The 22,389-nt window shown below is 37.0% G+C and overlaps 1 protein-coding gene and 1 pseudogene across 9 annotated transcripts; both read left to right on the plus strand.

The window, feature by feature from the left end:
* The first annotated feature begins 1,333 nt into the window (after nt 1–1,333).
* Nucleotides 1,334–5,155, plus strand: LOC127148431 (pyruvate kinase 2, cytosolic-like; annotated as a pseudogene).
* Nucleotides 5,156–7,142: 1,987 nt separating this feature from the next.
* Nucleotides 7,143–12,539, plus strand: LOC127148425 (uncharacterized). 9 transcript variants are annotated; one of them, XM_051082024.1, is made up of 6 exons: nt 7,143–7,183; nt 7,327–7,433; nt 8,140–8,319; nt 9,021–9,083; nt 9,655–10,815; nt 11,260–11,838. In XM_051082024.1, exons 5-6 carry the CDS (start codon nt 10,271–10,273, stop codon nt 11,741–11,743), a joined length of 1,029 nt encoding a protein of 342 aa, XP_050937981.1. In that variant the 5' UTR covers nt 7,143–7,183; nt 7,327–7,433; nt 8,140–8,319; nt 9,021–9,083; nt 9,655–10,270; the 3' UTR covers nt 11,744–11,838. The 9 variants fall into 9 exon arrangements, 4 of the variants coding, with proteins under 4 accessions (XP_050937981.1, XP_050937980.1, XP_050937983.1 ...); XR_007819421.1 differs by lacking the exon at nt 7,143–7,183 and having other exon boundaries at nt 7,201–7,433; nt 9,655–10,593; XR_007819422.1 differs by lacking the exon at nt 7,143–7,183 and having other exon boundaries at nt 7,201–7,433; nt 9,655–10,482; nt 11,149–11,838.
* The last annotated feature ends 9,850 nt before the right edge of the window (nt 12,540–22,389 follow it).

Consider the following 22,389-nt stretch of genomic DNA (forward strand, 5'->3'; position numbering starts at 1 on the left):
ATAACAATTCACGTAAGCGAAGTCTAACTCCGATGAAAATTCCTATTGAAATATCCTAAAGAAAAAAAAAAAAAAAAAAACGAAAGTGGTCATCTTCTTTTTATATGTACACTTATTATACAACCAACATTATGGTTATTCTCTGGTTACATATATGATATGTAACTAGTGTGTATTCTTTCACTTATGGACAAGAAGAAGTAAGATAGTAATAATAATAAAGAAACATCTGCTATTTACATTCCACCTAGTGAATTGATGCATGGTTGATCCGAAAAAATACAAAGAATAAACCAAATTTTTTTAGAAAAAAAAACTGTACATAAAAAGAAGAAAGTAAGAGAGAAAAGAAATTTTCTCATTATTACACCTTCAAATATTTCTAAACTTTATATTGTTTTGTAATATAATTATTTTTCCATTTTTTCAAATTATGTTATTGTATCAATGTTTAGGCATCCATTTACAACAGATATCTAAATGTTATCGTACTTTATAGAAACTGTGATTAAAAATGACAATCATATATAGTCTAATTAAGTTACAGTAGAAGTTTCATTAATTAATTATAACAACTTACATCACTTTTTTTTTTTTAAATTTTCATAGAAATTAATATTTTCATGAAAGTGAGATCTCAAAACTATCAAATAAACTTCTATTTTGTAAATATTTTTAGCAGTTTTGACATTATTATGAGTCCGACTACTCAACGATATCCTAAACTTAAACTCTAATGGAAAAGGAAACCACCCACTACGATATTGCAAACCCTAATGGCTTTGATATTATATAGTCAATAATTTAGAGAAAAATATTTCTTAGTCATATAGAATCAGAGTAAATTTCCAAAACGAAAATTTTCCTTTAAAACATACTATAATTAGTCAAACAAAAAAGAGTGTTAATAGTCAAATATAATTTTTAGTTGACAATTAATTAGCTGTGTTAATTATGACAATAATTATAAAAAAATTAAATTAAGATTATGATCTTAACTTAAAATTTAAGTTTTTATTTTAGATAGAGAGAAAATTGGTATAAAATTTAAATTAAGAAGAATATTCTTGAACTCTTTTTAAGTTCTAAGGGTATTTTTGAAATAAAACTTCAACGGTTTTAATCTAAAAGTAACGGTTTTTGAATAATTTTAAAAGTTTAAGAATATTTAGAATTATTTATTTTAAATTAGTTCTACATTTGCTCCTATAAATTCTGAATTAAAATTTAAAAGCGTTTTATGAAACAAAAAAATCACAACATTTAGATTTATTTATGTTTACAAATAAATGTTTTGCTCTTTATACGGTAGAAGTCCTATTAACACTATTTCAAATTTCAAAAAAACCTTTATTCTCTCTCCTTTGAAACCCTCCCTTCACAGCTTCTCTCATTTATAATTTCTTCACGTTTCTTCTCAACGGCACTCTCTCTCCCCTCTCCCTCTCTCTCCTCCTCCCCTTCTCTCTCGCTCTCTTGTCTCCTTCGTCTTCCTCGTCTTCCTCGTCTTCACTCTTCCTATCTCTCAATTTCCATTCTCTAAAATGAAGCATGCACCCAAGAAACCCATACCCATGTCGCCGATCCACTGCCATCTTCTATTCCTAGCGCTAACGGCGCCGGAATCAAGGGCGGCAGACCCCTCGGAAACCTACATCGTCTTCCAAAGAAAATGATTCACCGTCCGATCCCAATTCATGGTTCCCGATTTCAAACCCTCGCCGACTAAGTTGAAGAGCCTGCTCTCTCTTCTAACCCACTTAAGCGGAAGCTCAGTATGGAGACCGTTCTTGAGAATTCCATCCCTGGGTTGTCTGATTCTATTGCGAAGGTAGTTTACGTGGTGTGATTATTGGGGTTTTGGTATATTTTTGTTTTAATTTGGGTGGTGAAATGATATTTTCCTGTAATATGAAAAATTAATTTCGTCTTATGCTGAATCATCTCACAGATTAGAGAAGATGTAAAATCTGGTGTAGAAAATTTAACAGAGGAGTGTGTATCCACAATGGCAGACGTTACTCGGCTTCTAATGAAGGTTTTTATCTTCCTCGTGCTAATATGCGCACCTAAGTGCACCCCTATCCATGGAAGTACGGAGGTAAGTTTCCCTTTTGGAATTCAAGTTCTGTATTTCTCGTTGGAGTTTAAGAGGCATTTTTGTTGTTGTTCTTCTTCTTGCATAACTGTGGTTGTGGAATTTGGGTTCTAAGAAGTGAAAGAACTTGTATTATAGTTTTCTGTGGTAAAAGGAATTGAACCCACTTGCCATGTGTTCACTCAATTTGATTTTTTACTGTAATTTGAGTCAGTTATGGTCATTTCAAGGGGTTCAACTGCATCCGGGAAGTTGGGAAGGCGTCAAAAGGGATTTTTTAAGCCAGAACTGACTTCTCTCACTTTCTTTCTTTGCACTACTAACTTCCAAAGTTTTTGTGACTGTTAGAAGTTTCATCAAGTGTTTGTGTTTGTGTTTGCTACTTGGTTATGCTTCATAATTGCTTTAGGTTCACAAAAATACTATAACCTGTAGCCCTGTAATTCTATCCATTTCAGGAGTTCGAAACCTTTTTGTGTGTACGAACTAACACAAATTGAACATTTCTAAAGTAAAAAGAAGTTGGGTTTATAGAAAATATAGTGCCATTTGGTTGAGTTATGACTACTTTTGAAGATGGTTTTATTTTAACTAATGACTGCATTCGCTAGTTTGTTTTTTTTGGTACTTCATTCACTGTCCATTTTCTCTCCATGGTCGAGTTTCTCTCCCCTCATTTATTTTTTATAACATTCATTAGATCACTCTTTAAATTATTCAATCACAAAGGAAAGACTACTTCAATTCATTGTCAGTAAACTATTTTTTTCCTTTAGTAACAATTGCTCACATCATATTGTCATTTCTCTATGTATTGTCTATAGACCAGGGTGAATTCTAGTTCTCTTCTAAGATAAAATAATTACCAGCTAATCATTTAGGAAATATTTCAGTTAAATGGCTCTTGGGTTGTCAACTGTACTACTTTTTATCTGTTTTCTGTGTGCGGTTGAAATTCTTCTGATGTACCCCATCTCCTGTGATTCTCTTCTTCAAAATCAAATAGTAGAAGTATTTGTTGGTTCATCTGTTCCACTTGCTTTGTCCCCTGTCCAGGAGTCCAGAAAGTTTTCACCTGCAACACAGTGAAAGCAAACCTTCGTCTATCGAAGAAACACGCTCATGAGAACATTGAGATCAATTTCAACAAGCTTTACTACTAGTTTTGATAAGCTTACGAGTTTTGGAAACATAAGATTTGATCGAGAAGTTAGGAGTGAAGGTTTGGGATATCTTGAAAAGATTGCATTTTTTTCTTGTATTTGAGGCCCCTTGAAATTTTGTTGTTTGTTGCCCTCTTGTTTTCTGGAGCTTCTTTCCTACAATGACTAAGATTGTTGGTACTCTGGGTCCTAACTCTCGATCTGTACAAGTTATTTCTGCTTGTTTGACGGCTGGAATGTCTGGTATGGTTGGCTTCCTTAGCAACTCTCCCTTTGTTTCTAGTGGGTAATGCGTTTGAGTTATAGTAGGGAACTTTTGTTTTTCTATTCTTTCTTTGGTGGCTGCTAGTTGCTCGGTTTGACATTTCATGGGGCAGTCCAGATTACCATCAAGAGACTTTGGAAAATTTGAAGATTGCTGTTAAAAGCACCAAGAAACTTTGTGCTGTACGTTCGTTTTTAATACGTTTGAGTGTATATTTTATCATTTGAACTTTCCTACCATTTTCTTAGTAACTTGGCCAAAGAATAAGTAAGCTAATTCTTCTGCTTTTTTCAGGTTATGCTGGATACAGCGGGTCCTGAGGTGTTGGTTACTAAAGTGAGAAATCTATCTCTCTTCAGGAAGATGGGTTTGTTGTTCTAACACCCAATCAAGAACTAGAGGCATCTTCGGAGCTGCTACCTACAAATTATGGTGGACTTTCAAAGGTTGGGAAATACTATAAAACTTCATACTACTTGTGGAACATTTTAGATCATGCCAAATCCACAGCCAAACAAGGAAAATCTGTAGCTCTGAAGTTCAGGAAAAACTTTCTATGAATTAAAGTTTTATTTTAAATTGATATTGAAAAGCCCCTCGTATATTTCTAGAAGTGGCTATTTGTTGTTATACAAGAAAATAAAACAAACAAATAAATAAATCCAAACTATTATTTAATCTAAAATCATCAACTAAACTAATGTTAACTGACTATACTAATGATTTAATTACTTGTCTGCATCGTGTCTGTTGCCTGATGCAATTTACTCAGTCAAAATTGCATCGTATCAAGACACGTGAGTTTTTCATTAAAAATTGATAAGAGGTTAAGATTTTAATATTCTTTAGTTTATGCAAATAAGATATTTTGCAAAGTCAAAGTTTATAAAAGATGGGCGTTCTTTCATTCACTGCATTGATTATACAATAAACTCCTTCATATTACTAAACTTGAAATTTTCTTATATAGGTCGTTAAGAAAGGAGACACCCTTTTTCTTGGTCAGTACCTCTTTACTGGAAGTGAAACATCTGTCTGGTTGGAGGTAATGGGGCATATTGGTAGGGATCTTCAAATTTTTTTTCACTGTAAGGAATCGTGGTAAATGATGTTATGCTGAGTTATGTCTGTCGGGGATTTATCAGGTTTTCGAAGTGAAAGGAGATGATGTTGGTTGTGTGGTAAAGAACTCTGCCACGTTGGTTGGTACAATGTACACTTTGCATGCTGCTGAAATTCACATTGATCTTCCAACACTTACTGAGAAAGGCAAAGAGTAACATTCTTCAGTTTCCTGTTTGTTATGTCTGTTAAGTCTCTTTGATTGCTTGCAATTAGCTTATACAACCTTAACATGATTGGTAGCTCATAGTATTTTTTGATGCTGACTGGTGACTTTAGATCATAGCTACGTGGGGAGTAAAAAACAAGATTGACTTCCTCTCTCTGTCACATGCTAGACATGTGGAAGATGTTTGACAAGTATTATTTCCTTGCATTGAGTCTTCACTTTAAACAAATGATCAATTGTGGGTGATTTGACTATGTTGATTATTACAATAGAGGATATTGATTGCTAAATTAAATTTTTATGTAGGCTCGACAATTTCTTTCTAAGCTAGGTGACCTTAATCAAACTCAAATATTTGCAAAGATTGAAAGTGTAGAGGTAAGTCATTGTCAGCTCACTTTTTACTCGTATTCTTTACCATGGTTACATTAGGATTGATTATTTCTGTTTTCTACATTGTTACAGGTGTTTTTGTTTCAGAAAACTGCCCTTTATAGATGTAATATGGCTGGAAAGCCTGCTGTTTTAACTCGTGTGGTAGACAGCATGACTAACAACTTGAGACCTACACGTGCAGTAGCTACTGATGTTGCCAATGCTGTACTTGATGGTGAGTTATTCAATTTTAAATCTCTACTGTTTAAAGACCGAAGATGTAGGGATTTTTTAAGTCATGGTTCTTTTTAATGATGCTGAAGATTGGGTTGAACTTTTTAAAATTTATCTATTTTATGTTCAATTGTATCATTCTATTTAGTATGAATCAGGGTTCTTAGTTCCATTCTTGACAGGGGATATGATTGTATGACGTTTTTTTATAACCTGTCTTCTCATGAGTTTGCAGGAAGTGATGCAATTCTTCTTGGGGTTGAGACATTGTGTGGATTACATCCAGTAGAAACCGTTTCAACCGTTAGTAGAATATGTGCTGAGGTAATTTGTGTGTGTATGAGATAGAAACACAGCTTTTAAACCCTAAGCTTTATGTAGTATAAGGTATTTCCATTCCTTTATTCATTACTATTTCATTAATGAATTAATGAAGGCACAACTTTAATTTGGAGAAAACAAACATTTAACGTGAGGTCATGAGTGCACTAAAAGGACTACAAAAGGGCTTGTTAAAGGGAAGTAGAAGGCAAACCATACATGAAAATAAAACACAAACCCTTGCCGGGAAAGGATAAAGTTACAAGTAAAACAAAGGAATATCTCTAAAAGTGGAGGTTGTTATCGCCAAAGAAAATGCTGCATGCTTTCCGTTATAACCACCATTTAGTGCTGCATTCTTTTGTTACTCTGTTAAGTCTCTTTAGGTAAGTTTCTCCCCCCTAAAAAGAACTAAAAAGTTTCTTTGATACTATTTAAAGTAAAAAGAGAAGGGAAAACATTCTAAAATCCTGTGCACTAAGGGGCTCGTGAGTTAGAAAAAGTTCACCAAACTGAAGGTGGAACCTTGACAGAGGCCATAGTTTCTCCCCATCCCCTTTCTTTTAATAAGAACTCTTGCATTTCTCCCTATCCGCATTTGTCCCATTATTACCTTGATTCTTTTAACATCGAAACAGAAAATTTTTGTTGATCAAATGAAAATATTACCAAGGAACTAAGGAAGTTACGGAAAACTTCCAATCGAGGAATTCAAACATCCCAAAGATAGAAACAAATAATTACAATAAAATCTCAATACTCCACCCAAATGATAAAATAAAAACCATAAGCTACCCAGTTCTGAAGTTTCAAGGAGAGTAAATTCGAAGAAAGCTAACCTACCTAAGAACCATGAATTCATTTCCAAAGGAACATCTACAGTAAAGGCTATTTGCTGCGTTCAATCTCTTCCTTTATATGCCTACAAGCCATGTACGTTAATCGCCACTTTTGTGCCTGTTTTAGCATTTTCATCTTTTTTAGATGGATTACACTACACTCAAAGATTGATTTAGTTAGAATTTTGTAAGAGAAAAGGAGGGAAGATACAAAATGTCTTAAACATGAAAAAGCATAAGATCGATCCGTATTCTGGTTTCAAAAAGCAATCTTTGACCATGCTTCAAGGTGAGATAATACATAATGTCATAACCATGCTTATTCTTAATACTAGTTTATTCTTTCGTCTTTTATGTTACGATTCAGTTAGTAAAAAGGTTCATTGTCATCCTTTTGTTATGAAGTTCTTATCTTAGTGAATAGCTTTTCATGAAAATTTGGTATCAACTTCTTACCTGCTCAATTGATTATATGGCTTCCTCGGTCCAGTTTGGTTGAAGGGATTTGTTTGTTTTGCAGAACTGGGTTCAATAAATCTGGTTACAGCTTCGGAGAGGTCATTGGCATGTAGTTCAGCAACAAAGGTAGTGGTACTGGTGGGTTCAATGGCTTTTCTTTAGAATTCCTGAATGTTACAATATTATTGGTCACGAGGCCTTTCTCGTTTTTCATGCGTACATGCTCATTTATCTTGAAAACCTTTGTTGTTGTTGTTCAAACTTGGTTGAAGCTGTTGAAGACCTCGGTCAGTCTTCACTTAAACATATTTTGGACAACTTTGTGTGGATAATTGCAATTGTCTCTCTTCCTGGACGAATTTTAGCTGCTTTACGAAGGGGAAGGCAGGTTAGCCCTCTCGCTCCATTGTTTCTTGATTGTCATCTGTGCTTGTTCAACAATGATATATTTTGTTTGTGTTTCTTTTCTCTGTTTTTTTTTATCATAGGTTTGTCTTTGTGGAAAATATGTATAAAGCAAAATATTCTTCAAATTACGGTAGTAGATTTTTTATAGACAACATCTCCATGACTTTCATTTGCTTGCAAGTAGGAGTTAACTGAGTACTCAAACTACTTTTAACTAGTATGTTAGCCATAAATGGGTATGATATTAAAGTGAAAAGTTTGGAACGATCAAATAATTACGGTGTTTCTAGTAAAGATTAGAGAATCCTTAATATTCTAAAGCATAAAATATTACGTTAGTAAGTTGTTTAAGACTTCGAAAGGCAGAATCGTACCATTGAGTTCTTTGCAGCCTGAGTTATTGAACAATAGTTTGAACTATTTTACTTATTACCATCAGTTGGACAAGTGTAGTTCAACATTTTGTTTGTTCGTTTTCATTCATCAGTCTCAAGTGACTATAGTTGAAAGTTCATATGGTTGACAATTGAATTTTCTCTGGTTACATGGGTTGGTGGCTTCTGGGAACTTTACTAGTTTCAGTCAATAAGTGATTGTAGTATTGGAGTATCACATAGGCTACTTGGACAGATTATACAAAATTTGTTTTTCCCTTTTTATACTTGATAATGGTTGATTTCATGCAGTTGCAACAATTTTTTCAATTTCTGGAAATCGAGTTTGATAATGTTTTGCTGGAAAGAAAGGAGCTCCAAAAACAATTCCAGGCTGCTTTGAAGGAGCATAAGATGATGGAATTGATGTTGAACGAACTTGAAATGATACATGAAAAGGCAACCAACAAGATTGCACTCTTAGAAAGTGAGGTAATGGCCTATCTATCTCCTGTACTAAATGTTATAAATTACATTATGGATGGGTGGAACTGAGAGCAAGTATCATAGTTTTCGATAAGAAGGGGAAGGAGAAATTTATGCAATTGTTATAGGAGAGATTGAACTTTGACATAAAATTTAGTTTACTTTTTATGAGTTGAAAGTTTGCATGTTGGTTAAGAACCGAGTGATGAACTCCATACAGTGCATTAACAAATAAAATCTCTCTCTTTCTCTCTCTTTAAATAGGTACATATATATAGACACACAATCTGCAGTCGTATGTGAATCTATCTTTTTAGACGTTAGAATGTTCAGCAACACTGTTTGCAGTTCTGTTGACCCATCATCCATGTGTAACCTCTCTTAGAATGATATTAACACACAATAGTGTTGACGAGTTCTATAAAACATTAGATATAAATTGATTCCGAGAAATGAATCCTTTTTTCCACTTAGGTTGAGAAATTGGCTTAAAAATACCAGAAAAGCTTCGCTTGTGTTGAATTGAACCATTATATGCACATTTGTAGGAAGGTCAGCATTCAATTGGTTATTGTAGAGGTTGAAAAGGGCTCTTTCGCAGCTCTTGTAGTGTTAGAAGATGCTTAAATTTTTATCTCTACGAATAATTTTTTCATTTTAGCTTTGATCTTATATTTGAATTTGATTTTCTTTTTCGTAATTTCAAGATTGTTCTTTGAGGACAGACCAAGAGCATAATGCTGTTGAGTGAAGGAATAGCGTGATAAGAGGTAAGTGTTTTCCTTTAACTGAAAATAAAGGAGTTTTTTGTTGTTCTTTTTTTTAAGTTATGTAAGATGATAGTATTCTAAAGCTTAACTATTTCTCACTGCATTAAATCATAAATTGGCTTTGATGCTAGACTTCATTGCATTTTAGATAGAATTTAACTAGGTGATGGTTGGAAATAGCACCAAAAGTTCTTCATCTTTCACAGATAATACAATTTTTTTTACTAGACTATCTTCGAATTGGATATATCAAGAACAAAACAAATAAAACTTTTAAAAGTGACATGTTTGAACGATCAATTTTGTTCTTGGAGTAAGGACAATGCCCAAATAAGGACAAAGATAAGACTTATGGAATAAAAGTTTTGATGATTTTCCAGGTGAGGTTTGAAAGTATTTGAGAAACCTTTGGTCATTGATCCGGGTAAAATTAGGGAAAATACAGTTGCATGATCGATCTTTAACAATGCAAACTGCTTTCTTTCAAGTTTTGTAGAACTTTTTTTTTTTTAAATTTTTAGTTTAACCTCTTTAATGAAATTTGATAGAAGTTCTTGTTTTCTTTCCGTAGGAATAAAGGGAAATGAAGTATAACCAAACTTGGAACCTTTGCAAGCAAGGGGAGGTTTTCTGTTCCCTTTCTTTTATTTTTCCATCCTTAGAATCTTGCTTAACATGCTTTGAGGACAACTTTAAGTGGGGGTGGGGTTGTAGCTTTGCATGTTCCATGTTCTTTGGGAAATTTTCATTTTGCCAAAAATGCCTAAATTTTAAAAATTTTCAAATTCTCTATTCTTAGAATAAATATCATGCCTACTTTGCTTTTTAGCTTAGAAAACATGTTTGCCTAACCCTTAAGCATGGAGCTTGGGTTTGTGATTGTTTTATTATTTAAATATCTTAAATATGTTGAAAATGCGTACTTTAATAGCTTAGAAATGAGTAAAATGTATGCAATCTATTATATGAATATTGTGAACACTGTACATACTTAATAATATGTGCTGCTGAAAACATGACCTAACTAAAACCAGACTTGCCTAGCCCTTAGAGTACAGCCAGTTAGGTCAAGTAGAATGCGTTGAGTTCCCTCAGTATCAGAACTTGTGTGGGGAACTCTTCACTCTTGGCCTAACCAAAACCAGACCTGCCTTGCCCTTAGAGTCCAGCCGGTTAGGTCGAGTAAAATGCGTTGGGCTCCCTCAGTATCAGAACTTGTGTGGGGAACTCTTTGCTTTTGGCCTAACCAAAACCAGACCTGCCTAGCCCTTAGAGTCCAGCCGGTTAGGTCGAGTAAAATGCGTTGGGCTCCCTCAGTATCAGAACTTGTGTGGGGAACACTTCGCTTTTGGCCTAACCAAAACCAGACCTGCCTAGCCCTTAGAGTCCAGTCGGTTAGGTCGAGTAAAATGCGTTGGGCTCCCTCAGTATCAGAACTTGTGTGGGGAACACTTCGCTTTTGGCCTAACCAAAACCAGATCTGCCTAGCCCTTAGAGTCCAGCCGGTTAGGTCGAGTAAAATGCGTTGGGCTCCCTCAGTATCAGAACTTGTGTGGGTAACACTTCGCTTTTGGCCTAACCAAAACCAGACCTGCCTAGCCCTTAGAGTCCAGCCGGTTAGGTCGAGTAAAATGCGTTGGGCTCCCTCAGTATCAGAACTTGTGTGGGGAACTCTTTGCTTTTGGCCTAACCAAAACCAGACCTGCCTAGCCCTTAGAGTCCAGCCGGTTAGGTCGAGTAAAATGCGTTGGGCTCCCTCAGTATCAGAACTTGTGTGGGGAACACTTCGCTTTTGGCCTAACCAAAACTAGACCTGCCTAGCCCTTAGAGTCCAGCCGGTTAGGTCGAGTAAAATGCGTTGGGCTCCCTCAGTATCAGAACTTGTGTGGGGAACTCTTTGCTTTTGGCCTAACCAAAACCAGACCTGCCTAGCCCTTAGAGTCCAGCCGGTTAGGTCGAGTAGAATGCGTTGGGCTCCCTCAGTATCAGAACTTGTGTGGGGAACTCTTCGCTTTTGGCCTAACCAAAACCAGACCTGCCCAGCCCTTAAAGTCGAGCCGGTTAGGTCGAGTAAAATGCGTTGGGCTCCCTCAGTATCAGAACTTGTGTGGGGAACTCTTTGCTTTTGGCCTAACCAAAACCAGACCTGCCTAGCCCTTAGAGTCCAACCGGTTAGGTCGAGTAAAATGCGTTGGGCTCCCTCAGTATCAGAACTTGTGTGGGGAACACTTCGCTTTTGGCCTAACCAAAACCAGACCTGCCTAGCCCTTAGAGTCCAACCGGTTAGGTCGAGTAAAATGCGTTGGGCTCCCTCAGTATCAGAACTTGTGTGGGGAACTCTTTGCTTTTGGCCTAACCAAAACCAGACCTGCCTAGCCCTTAGAGTCCAGCCGGTTAGGTCGAGTAAAATGCGTTGGGCTCCCTCAGTATCAGAACTTGTGTGGGGAACTCTTTGCTTTTGGCCTAACCAAAACCAGACCTGCCTAGCCCTTAGAGTCCAGCCGGTTAGGTCGAGTAAAATGCGTTGGGCTCCCTCAGTATTAGAACTTGTGTGGGGAACACTTCGCTTTTGGCCTAACCAAAACCAGACCTGCCTAGCCCTTAGAGTCCAGCTGGTTAGGTCAAGTAGAATGCATGCAATTCTTGTGGAATGTTCTTAAAAAAAATTAAAGTTTGTTGAGTTTGAGATTGAATATGGAAATAACTGTCTTTTTTAACTTAAAATTTTGATGAAATTGCATTTCTTTTTTATTTGAGTCAGATTCTTCTTTCGTATCTTGGATTTTTTTTTAATTCATGTTTCTTTAATGTTGAATGGGTGTGAAACAATGTTAGGGTCTGAAATCTTGGTGGAATGTTGGGATGATGATTTAGGAATTAATTCCTCTTTCTTAGAAGGATCTGAATCTATATAAAGATCTTCTTCTCTGTTTCCTTTCATTTGTGGTATCTTGTAGGTTCTTTAATTCTTATTGGAAATTTTTGGATACTCTGAGGTAATTCTTGCTTTTTTTAATAGGTTTTGTTCCTTGTTTTCATGCCATTGTTGAGTATTTCTTGGTTGATTATCAACCATTCTTCCTGTTGGATCTAAAACCCAAATGTCCATATCAAAGTGAAATTTTTTTGTATAAGAGATACTTCGACGATAATTTTCCATTTACCATACAAGTGCTCTATCTTGAAATGCAAAGGACTCAACTTAGTTACTCTCCACCTTACAGTCATGCAAATCTCAAATCTCTCAAAATTTTTCCTCTTTCGTTTCAGTTGTACATAAAAGAAGGGATAGAAGATTTCTGAAGACAGAGCAATTAATTAGTAGAAGAAAATGAAGAGAAAGGTTAGTGAAGGAAGAAAGAACACAAAGGTTAACTGGTTCTCCTAGGTTTATTTTCTTTATTGTTTTTCAATCTATGTGAAGAATTTTACCAAATGAACTCTCTCTCAACTTCATTTATGACTTCTTTTGCATGTAGAAATTTAAAGGATATGCTTCAACAATGAGCCTAATGGTTACATCAGAAAATAGGTATTTTGTTTTGATTTTTTTTCTAACTAACTTGGTTAGCATGGCGAAGCATTGCCAGAGGTATGGATCTTTACAACACAGGTTTCTGTTTTCTCAATTTCTTCTCTAATGAAGTGATGCCTAATATCTCTGTGTTTTATTATATTGTGAAACTGGTGATTCTTAGTTAGATATATTATGCTCTACTTATTACAATATATTTTGATTTTTGCTTGTTTGATTTTGAATCATTCAATAACTCTTTTGCTTTCAAAGTTTGAAATCTCCACATCACATTTGACTTATTTGTCAACTAAAGAGCTTGCATGAATATTGATTGAGATACTAAGAAGCTTTTATTTTTCTTTCGTGTTTCCAATTTTGCATTGATTGACAAATTTGCATGGAAGGCATTGTAAACTCTATTTGAACAAAAATGTGATTAATCACTTCTGCTTGCTTGTTTTATGGAGTTTTCTTTCTTAGCTTGAACGTTGTTTCAAAATTTCAAGTTTTAAAACGTGACATAACAAAGGGAAACATTAACAAGTAAGAAAAAACAGTACGCACATACATATATATGTGAATATGTGAGTCTAAATTCATGTAATTTCACTGTCAAATTTTCAAGAATGAACTGACTCAATTGAATTCCAATTTATTCATTCCAATTGCATAATTGAGTTTGATTTCTAAAAGATGTAGGCTAGAAAAGGAGGTGAGCTAATATGAAATGGAAGAACCATAACAAGAGGAGTACTGGATTTGTTGAGAAATGGGAGAGAGACTCCATGGCTCCCATTTGTGAAACTTTTGCAATCGATGTTAATGTCGATCTTGACAGGTAATGTTAATTTGTTTAAGTTGAGAGGTTTGGAATACTTCATGAAAGTAAGTTTGATATAGTTCCTAATTTAATGTTGGTTTAGTAGAGATACAAATATAAGATTCGATCTTGGTTCTTTTTGCATGCACTTGTGAAATGTTTTGGGAAAAAAATTTAAGTTTGCTGAATTTGAGATTGAGTATGCAAATAACTGTCTTTTTTACCTGAAATTTTTGATGAAATTGCATTTCTCTTTTGTTTGATTCAAATTATGCTTTTGAATCTTGGAAACTTTCTTGATTCATGTTTTTGTAATGTTGAATGGGTTTGAACAAAGTTGGGGTTGAAATCTTAGAGGAATGTTGGGATGAGGATTTAGGAATTAATTCCTCTTTCTTAAAAGAATCTGAATCTATACAAAGGTCTTCTTTTCTGTTTCTAATCATTTAAGGTAATCTTATAGGTTCTTTAATTCTCGGTGGAAATTCTAAGATACTCTAAGGTAATTCTTGCTTTCTTAATAGGTTTTGTTGTTTGTTTTCATGCCATTGTTGAAAATCTTGAGGTTGTTCTTGATTGTTCTCCGACTAGGTTTATCTTCTTTGTTGCTTTTCAATATGTGATGAACTTTACAAAATAAATCTCTCTACACCTCACTTTTGATTTCTTTTGTATGTAGAAATTTAAAGGATATGCTTAAAAAATGAGCCTTATGGTTACATTAGAAAATAGGTATTTTGCTTTTGTTTCTTTTCGTCCCCCACCTTTACAAGTAACATGGAAATTGCCACTTTGGTCTATTTGTCAAGTAGTTCAAATTCGATTACATCAAGGCATCATATGAATTTTGTTTTCTCTAACAAATTGGTCAGCATGTTGAAGCATTGCTCGAGGTATGGATCCTGACAACTTCGATTTCTCTTATCTCAATTTCTTCTCTAATGAAGTGATACCTAATATCTATGTATTTTATTATGTTGTGAAACTAATGATTCTTAGTTAGATAGATTGTGCTCTAGTTATCATAACATAGGCTGCCCGTCTTGGACTTCCAATAACTCATCCTTATATCTCTGGAACCTGACTCTTCGCCTTTGGACCCTTGTCCTTGTACTGAGGCCAAGCATAGAATAATCGCTTTCCCTTTCTCTATTTCATTTCTTAGTTATTCATTCAATCTGCGAACTCTTAAGATAATTTGTCTAATACCCCTACTGCTCTGTGGGATATGTAATTCAAAGGAAAGAGAGTTTGAAGAGGCCGACGACCACGTAGTAGGGGTGTTGATTCTTAAAGAGAGGGATGAAAGGAAACCTTTCATGCCTTCGAATGAAGGAAGGCCGACCGATGAGGGCGGAAAGATCTAAACTCCTTTTCTTCGTGATCCGTCTACTGATTATTCCTCAAGACAGCTAACTCCTGTCTCGGTCCTTAGCTCGGGTCCTATTCTATCCACCTTGTGAACTCGGCGGCTTAGTCTGATGCTTTGTCCCACTCTCGCATTTTAATGAATGTTACTTCTTCTTTTTATCTCTCTCTTTCTTCCTTCTCTCCTGCTCTAGGAGAAGAGAAGCTTGGGGTAGAAGAGGGAGAGCATATGATCAACCTTTTCACTCAATTAGATTACGTCCTTATTATTACATCCTTCTCATGCTAATTTCTATCTATGATTCCGAGCTATTTCTTCCCTCTCTGCATCGATCTGTGGTAGTTTAATCTACAGGTCTGACCTTTCGTCCTCTTCCTGTTCTCGCTGAGCCTGACGCATCGAAATCTTACAGATTCCTGTCAATATAAAGAGTTCACCCTTGGTCCAACTTTCATTTGCAAGAAAGGATGTGTCGAGCAAGGTAGTCCAATAGTGAGAAAAGTCTACAAATACTAGCATAGTGCTAAGGAATGAATACATCATGGCTGAATAGGTGGGTGCTCAGGCTATCGGGCTTAAGGCTATAGGGTTGGCAAGAAGGGGGAGCTTCTATTACTGAATTACTTTTGTGATTCCTTCCTCAGCAGCCAGCACTACTTCAACTACAGCTAGAACTGCTGTAAGAAGAGCTACGTGGGCATCGAAAGAGATCGGCTGCTGTCTTCTACTTGAGCTACTAATCTCTGTCTCGCTCAAATCAATCCTTTTCCATCTGGTTGAGCATATTTCCTACCGAACTGAGAATGAATCTGACCTATTCTTCTCCACTCTCGTGGCTTCTCTTGATCCTTCTTCTCTAGACTCTGTATCGATCAGTATGATAACCTTTCTAGGCGAGTGTGCCCTTGTTGGGGATGAGGATGCCTCCGAATCCATTAATAGAAAGGGGACAGATCCTATTCAAGAATCCTACCTACTCTGCCTCTTTCTTCTTCTTCTTCCGATTCTGATTAATTCATCATCCATGAATAGGCAAAACCTCTATTTTCTTTATCTGCTTCCTTAAGTCGATCTTTCTCATAATGCTAGATAGAGTTCTCCTTCTCATTTTTGACTACCGGATACTTTTTATTTGAGAATGACCGCTCCGTAGGTGAAGAGGCCAGACTACTCTTCCTGCGACTGCAACATCCACTTAAAGAGATTCCCCAGCCGCAACCTCCACTTAGAGAGACCGACTATCATCTATGAAAGTGGAAAATCATGATTCCGAAGGGGACCACATTCTAATGCATGCCTATTTATAGCTGAGTATAGCAAGTTCCTAGGGAGTGAAATTCAAATCTAGACTAGACCTCCCATCAACAAAAAGACTACAACCTAAAAGTTTAGGGCTAGCCCTTGATCTTCCCTCTGACACCTGACTCCCCCCGTCTGCCATTGGAAAGACCAATTCTCGGCTGCTATGTATGCTAGAGATTGAATGCCCTTGCCTCTTCGCGACCCTTTGGGTTGGTCGAGTGCCTTTCCTTTCTACTGCGCTTTGGGTACAGATTATCAGATTGATTCTTTCGTAGAGCTATTTCATCCATTCCTTCTCATGCATACATTCTATGCATAATAGCTTTGAGAAAAGCAACTTTCCCATCTGCTTAAACCCTAACATCAATTTCTGAGGGCAACTAAACTGAAACTTCAGAGTTTCTACACTCACTTTTGCCTGGGAAAAGAAGAAAAATCAGGCGCATGGTACGTAGCCGACTCTCACTCCTGCACGGGCTTCTGCTTCTCAAATTCTTTGAGCCTTTGTTCATTGATGCATTCTTCTTTATTAAGAACACCTGGAACACAGTCAAACCGTGAATTTCGGATTCAACCCTGAAGTCCATTGGTCAACAAAGCAGCCTCACAGCTATCCCTTGACTTCTTCCATTCGAGCTACGAGACCAGAGGTCTCTTGCCCCACTATGCGGTAAAAGAGCAAGGACATCGAACCATTCCTAGACTTAACCTATATAAAGACCCGCTGCACTAAAGACACCTAAAGCAGCTCAGCTCGATGAAGAAATCGACCTAGTGCCTCAGGCTGGGAAGGAGGAGAGAAATTTGAACTAGCTTTCCAGAGGAACTAAAAGAGGAAGAACTCTTCTCTGAAAGGTGCAAAGGACCAAGTCGAATTTATCGCCTTAATGGACAAGAGGTCGACCTAGACCGCAGAGTGGGATCTTGTTTTTGAAGTTAATAAGGCTCTACCTTTTATACGAGAATACTTGGTGCGATAAGCCGATGCTTCAGACGCTGCTCTTGTTCGATCAATGGAAAGATGCCTTTCCTTTTTTCTACTAGGATTCCCAACTCGTTTTTCTAAGTAAAAAGACCTTTATTTGACACCTCGTACCCCCTTTGTCTTTCATCTTTTGTTAACAATTAATGAACAAAGGTGCGAAACTCTATGAAGGGTAGCAAGGAGCCGTGGATAAAGATGTGATTCCAAAAGCTATTGCGGAAATGAGATACTATAAATAGTCTATAGTATATAAATAAAGGTTGGGCGCCTTATTCAGAGATATTATGGATGCGACTCGCTTTGTAATTAATACAAACGATGTAATCCTGAATCGTTCATGTAGAGACATGAAAGTGAGAGCATCCTATGTAAGGGGTTTACATAAGACAGAACCATGAAATAGTCACTTTTGCGATATAACGTCGTTTACTGTTCAAAACTGACTATATCGATTATTAATGACCTAGGTAACTTAATCTTAATCCTAAGCTAACTGTGAACTCTTGTTCTCACGAGATTATCTTTAGATATGCATAGGTGAGGGCAACTCATTAGCGTTGGCCTAATAAGTCTCCCATTTCAGGGGTAAGATTGGGTGGATAGATGAGAACATAAGATGCAAGACGAAATTCACTCTTACTCGCTTTAGCGTTAGTAGATAGGTTCTTCTCTTAAGAACTGAATCCAAGTCTTGAACAAAGGGGCCCCACTCTCTCATTGGTCCGAGAGAGATTCGATTTACAGGTTGGACCTTAAACCAATTGTTCAATAGTGGATCAATGAGACTTAAGGAACAAGATGTAGCCTCGGGGGTAAAACAGTATTTTGACCCAGCCGAGGTTATGAACAACCTATGAAGGATTAACTTATTGATCATGGTTATATCAAATGGACACAAATATATCTATAGTGAGGGAAGTGCAACTACGGGACTTGGAATGATCCGTTAGTTAACGAATGTTGATTATCTCAGTATAAAAGAGTTTAGCCTGTTAATCTCGGATCGTTGGAGCCCATGATCTATAGGTCCATTAGATTCCTCTGCTAGCTCATATGGAATAAACTTAGAACAATATGATGGAATGAGTCGAATTGTTTGAGGAGAGGAGAGAGAAACCGACAATTATATGTGATATAGCCGTTGGTTTTAGATTACTAATAGAGCTTCATGCTTAAATTAGATTTAAATATTAAAGATATGAATGTGAATTTATATCTGGAAGCTCGAAAAAGATGGAAATAGTCAAAGTTGTAAAAAGTCAAAATGTTGACTTTTGACTTTGAAAAATCAAACTTTGATCGGCAATATATTCAAATCTGATTTGAATCTTGAGAAAATAAATGTGGATTCATGCTTGGAAGGTCAAAATTAGTCAAAACGGATAAAATTGTAAAAAGTCAAAATGTTGACTTTTTGGTTTGAAAAGTCAAAGTTTGACTTTGACCAAATGACAATTTTATCCTTTGACTAAAGTTAGTGGGAAAATCCAACATTTTGTTGGATAAACCCACTAACTATAGTAGGCTAGGTGTTAACAAACTATAATGAGATTAAGCCCACTAATGATTAGTGGGTTATGTGTTGTTGGTCTGTTTGCATGCACATGCAACTTTGCATTAAAAGCCTCTATAAATTGGGCTCTTTTGGCCTCAAGGAAAAAGGTTGGCTTATTTTCTAAAGAACAAAATTAGGCTATTTTTTCCTAAAAAAAAATCAAACCCAACCCATTTCCATATTTTTCCATTTTTTTCTCTCTCCCGATAGTATGAAAGAGGGGGAGTACCTTCTTTCAAAGCACTTTCCACCTCGGTAGTATGAAAGAAGTCAAAGACTGGATTGGCGGAATCAGATAGAGGTTAAAATCTTTCCCCTTCCGGAGTAGATATATTAATGGGTGTATTGGTCACAAACGGATCGACCAAGATAGATAGGACAGGTTTAAGGTTGGGATGAGAGTTGAGTCAACTTCTTGACTATAAACCCCATTTTCTCTTTCAAGAATCAAAGCCTAGTCACTCGACCAGGAGCGTACAACTCGAAAGAAAGACCAATCAGAACCAAAGATCCATACATGGTAAGGAAAAGGATTGTGGAGATCTTCTGAGTATTCCCAAATAGGCAGCGAGAATTAGGAGTGCTAGAAAGTAGCGAGAGAGTAGGAGCTATCCCGAGGAGAAAGGAGCGAAGGAGCCCCTGTTCATTGACTTCTTTCCCTCTCTTTTCTCAATCTCTATACTAGAAATAGAAACCGAGATAGGTTCTTAGTCCTCCTTTCATAGTTAGTGAGACCTAAAAATAAAGGGTCAAAGCTCTCAATAAGAAAGGTGGAGGACCTCGTAGTTAAGAGTCCTAAAAGAAAGCTTCAGATGAGTCAGAAATCCATATTCTCACCTTCAAGGTGCGAAGCAGCTCGACTAAGAAGGAGTCAATGAACAAAGGCTTGAGAAGCGACTTCACAGAAGCAAAGAATTTACGAAAGGAGTCCAAGATTCAAGCCGAATCAATGAACAAGGGTTGAGGGTGCGAAGCAGCTCGTCTAAGAAGGAGAGGGGCAAAGAATTTGTGAAGAAATCTACCATATTAACATCTCCTTGGCACTGGACCAAATAGGGAATTCCTTCTTATTTTTGGGGCAGAATAAGATAGTTGAGCTTGAGGGGCGTGAAGTAGCTCAAAGATGAAAGGACAGTCAGATCTCTTAATCTGAGTTTACTCTTTAAGAAGAGGTCTAAATAGGGGAATCGGAAAAGCAACATTGTATGCAGTTCAACGGGCTTTAACCCTGGGAAATAGGAAGCGAGTATTTGAATCTCAAGGAGAGATTGAAACCCCAGTGTGGGTGTTCGAAGGAAGGAGGCCTCTGAGTCACAAGTTCTAAAAGAAGAAGAACTTAGTACTCTCATCTTCACGACGAAAGAGGCTCAAAGAATGATCGAAGAAGGAGCAGTTGCGGAGGAGTTGGGTCTTTCTATTTGCAGTGAATTCGATGTGTCCGATCTTCTTTCTTGGATCGGGATCAATGATCAGTTTCAAAAGTGGCTGTGTAACTGGAAGCGATACTGGCTGAGTTTCATTCATCAGATTGAGTAGGGGCAGAAGCAAGTCTAGATTGACCTAGTTAAAATTTTTTTTATGCCTTTTAGTTGGCCGGAGAAGGATAGGGTTAGTCTTTCATCAGAGTCTGGTTGGGATCAGGTCGGAGCTCTATTCTTAATTTCAGAAGAAAGGAGTGGGAATAGGCTCAAAGAATTTGAGGAAGGAAAGCCTATCAAAAGAACCATAAATAAGTCCTTCGTACGGGCTTTTTCAAGAACAGCTATGGGTGCTGCGGATTCCCCAGTTGGTTCACCGCGCCCTTTCCCGTGGGCCTTGAGAGAAGCCTTGATTTCACTCCAATTACCTATCGTCCATCAACAACGGCTAAAAGAACTCAAGTTGGAAGGGCACCTCGCCCTCCCGGGTAACTCCTTCCTTCCTCCCTGTGGATTAGTTCGACCTGCAGGTTTTGGGAGTGATTCAAGTGCAAATCGTATCTAAACCACCAGTCAAATCGGATTTTGGGGAATGTTCATCCTCAACATGAAATAAATGAATTCAGAAAGACACGCCTTGGGACGAAAGACGAAGAGCGAGGACGATGGAGTTTACTTACCGAAGAGTTCTTAGACCTGAACCTGAGACTTAGGAATTCATAGTTTCAGAGGAAGGAGAAGGAGTGAAAACGACTCAACTGTAAGGAGAGGGAGAGGAAAATAAGCAAATAAAGAAGTTATCAATTAGGTTATCTCATCACTTTTCTGATCTATCTTAAAGGAGTGAGGCAGGTAGAGGATAAGCTACTTCTCTTACCGGCTCAATGAACAAGGGCTACCTCTACCTCCGCCACCAGACCTCTTAACGAGTGAGTTTTTCGTTTCTCGGTAAAGACCGGATGGTGCGTCCTCAACTCATCTGGAGCTTTCTTTTTTTCATTCCTTACTAAAAAGGGGAAAGAGTCGATCCAGTGGGGCGCGGGCTTGTCCTATACTTTCATCTGTCCTCCAGACAATATTAGTGGAATGAACTTCGTTGCACTCTTTTTTTTTTTTAAGAATAAGGAAGGAGTTTCGCTTTCATTCAAATTCTTTGAACCTCTCCTTTTAGATGAATATGGATTAAATTAAGGGTCCGGACTAGCTTAGTGCCACTCAAAGCCGACTCATATCAAAATGTATGAATGATTCCACATTCACTTTTCTTGGACTGATTTATGGCGTAGAAGGCTTTTAGTGGTCTCATTGATAAGGACTGACTTCATGTGTTAAGCAAATTCTCAAAGATCCAACTTGTCCTAGAAAGTTGATGTTTTCTCGACTTTTTTCTTGCAAAATGTGAGAAAAAATCAGATCGATAAATTATATAAAAATAATAGACTGAAAAACAAGGCATTTGACTTGAAAATTCTTTAAACCTATGTCAAAACCTAGCAAATTGTTCATTTTCGCTAAGAAAAAGAAGAAATTTTATATGTCAAAATCAGTCTTATCAAATCAGTGGAATGAAGATTTCGAAAGATCCTCTCCTTTGCAAATTCTTTGCGCCTTTACTTTTACTAGCATTTTCTGAGTTTGAGCTAAGAAAGAAGTCATCACCTACGATCTGAGGGCAGGTATGAAAAGGGAAAAAGACGATGAAGAAAGTTTTAGATAACATATAAGGCTCAAAGAATATTGAGTCCTATGAAAATCAGTTCCATTCACAAGTCCCGTAACAAGAGAGCAAAATGAAGGAATGAACATTTGCACTTCGTCGTCTTGACCCTTATTTACCCCTGATTCAACCCTTATTATCATCATTGACGTCTTCTTTGTTGAGCTGCTTCGCACCTTTCAATCTTGCCTTCTTCTACTATAATCAGTTCCATTAACAAGTCCAGAGGACCATAGGAGGCTTAAAGAATGTTCGTCCTTTTTTCTAGGCAGTGTGATTTGGGTTTTCATTGTAGAGCAAGGTAGCCAGAGCCTGCCAGTTTTTCATTAAATAGGCATCAAAATATTTTCACTGCAGAAAAGTAGTGGGGACAACTAATCAGAATTGGGCCGCCATCCAATTCGTGACGTGGATGATCGACCGAATCCATTGCTGACTGAACCACGATCGATTAGGTTCAAGGGTTCTGCAAAGTTTCTTTCTTCTAGAGGAAGCGTGGTTATAGTAGTCAGAATTGGGCGGGCCAGCCATCTAATTCCTACTTCATGGAGAGATTCCTCTACAACTCTGGAAGAAAGATAACCGAAAGAGGAAGGGGAAGTAGTCCTAGTCTGATGAAAGAA

Source organism: Cucumis melo, chromosome 3 (assembly GCF_025177605.1).
Source record: "Cucumis melo cultivar AY chromosome 3, USDA_Cmelo_AY_1.0, whole genome shotgun sequence".
In the NCBI taxonomy this organism is placed as follows: domain Eukaryota; kingdom Viridiplantae; phylum Streptophyta; class Magnoliopsida; order Cucurbitales; family Cucurbitaceae; genus Cucumis; species Cucumis melo.

Excerpts from the sequence above, each read along its gene's own strand:
- LOC127148425 (XM_051082024.1), top strand. The coding sequence starts at position 10,271 with ATGCGTTGGGCTCCCTCAGTATCAGAACTTGTGTGGGGAACTCTTTGC. Across the intron at positions 10,816-11,259 it reads CTTAGAGTCCAGCCGGTTAG|GTCGAGTAAAATGCGTTGGG; the intron begins GTCGAGTAAAAT and ends CCAACCGGTTAG.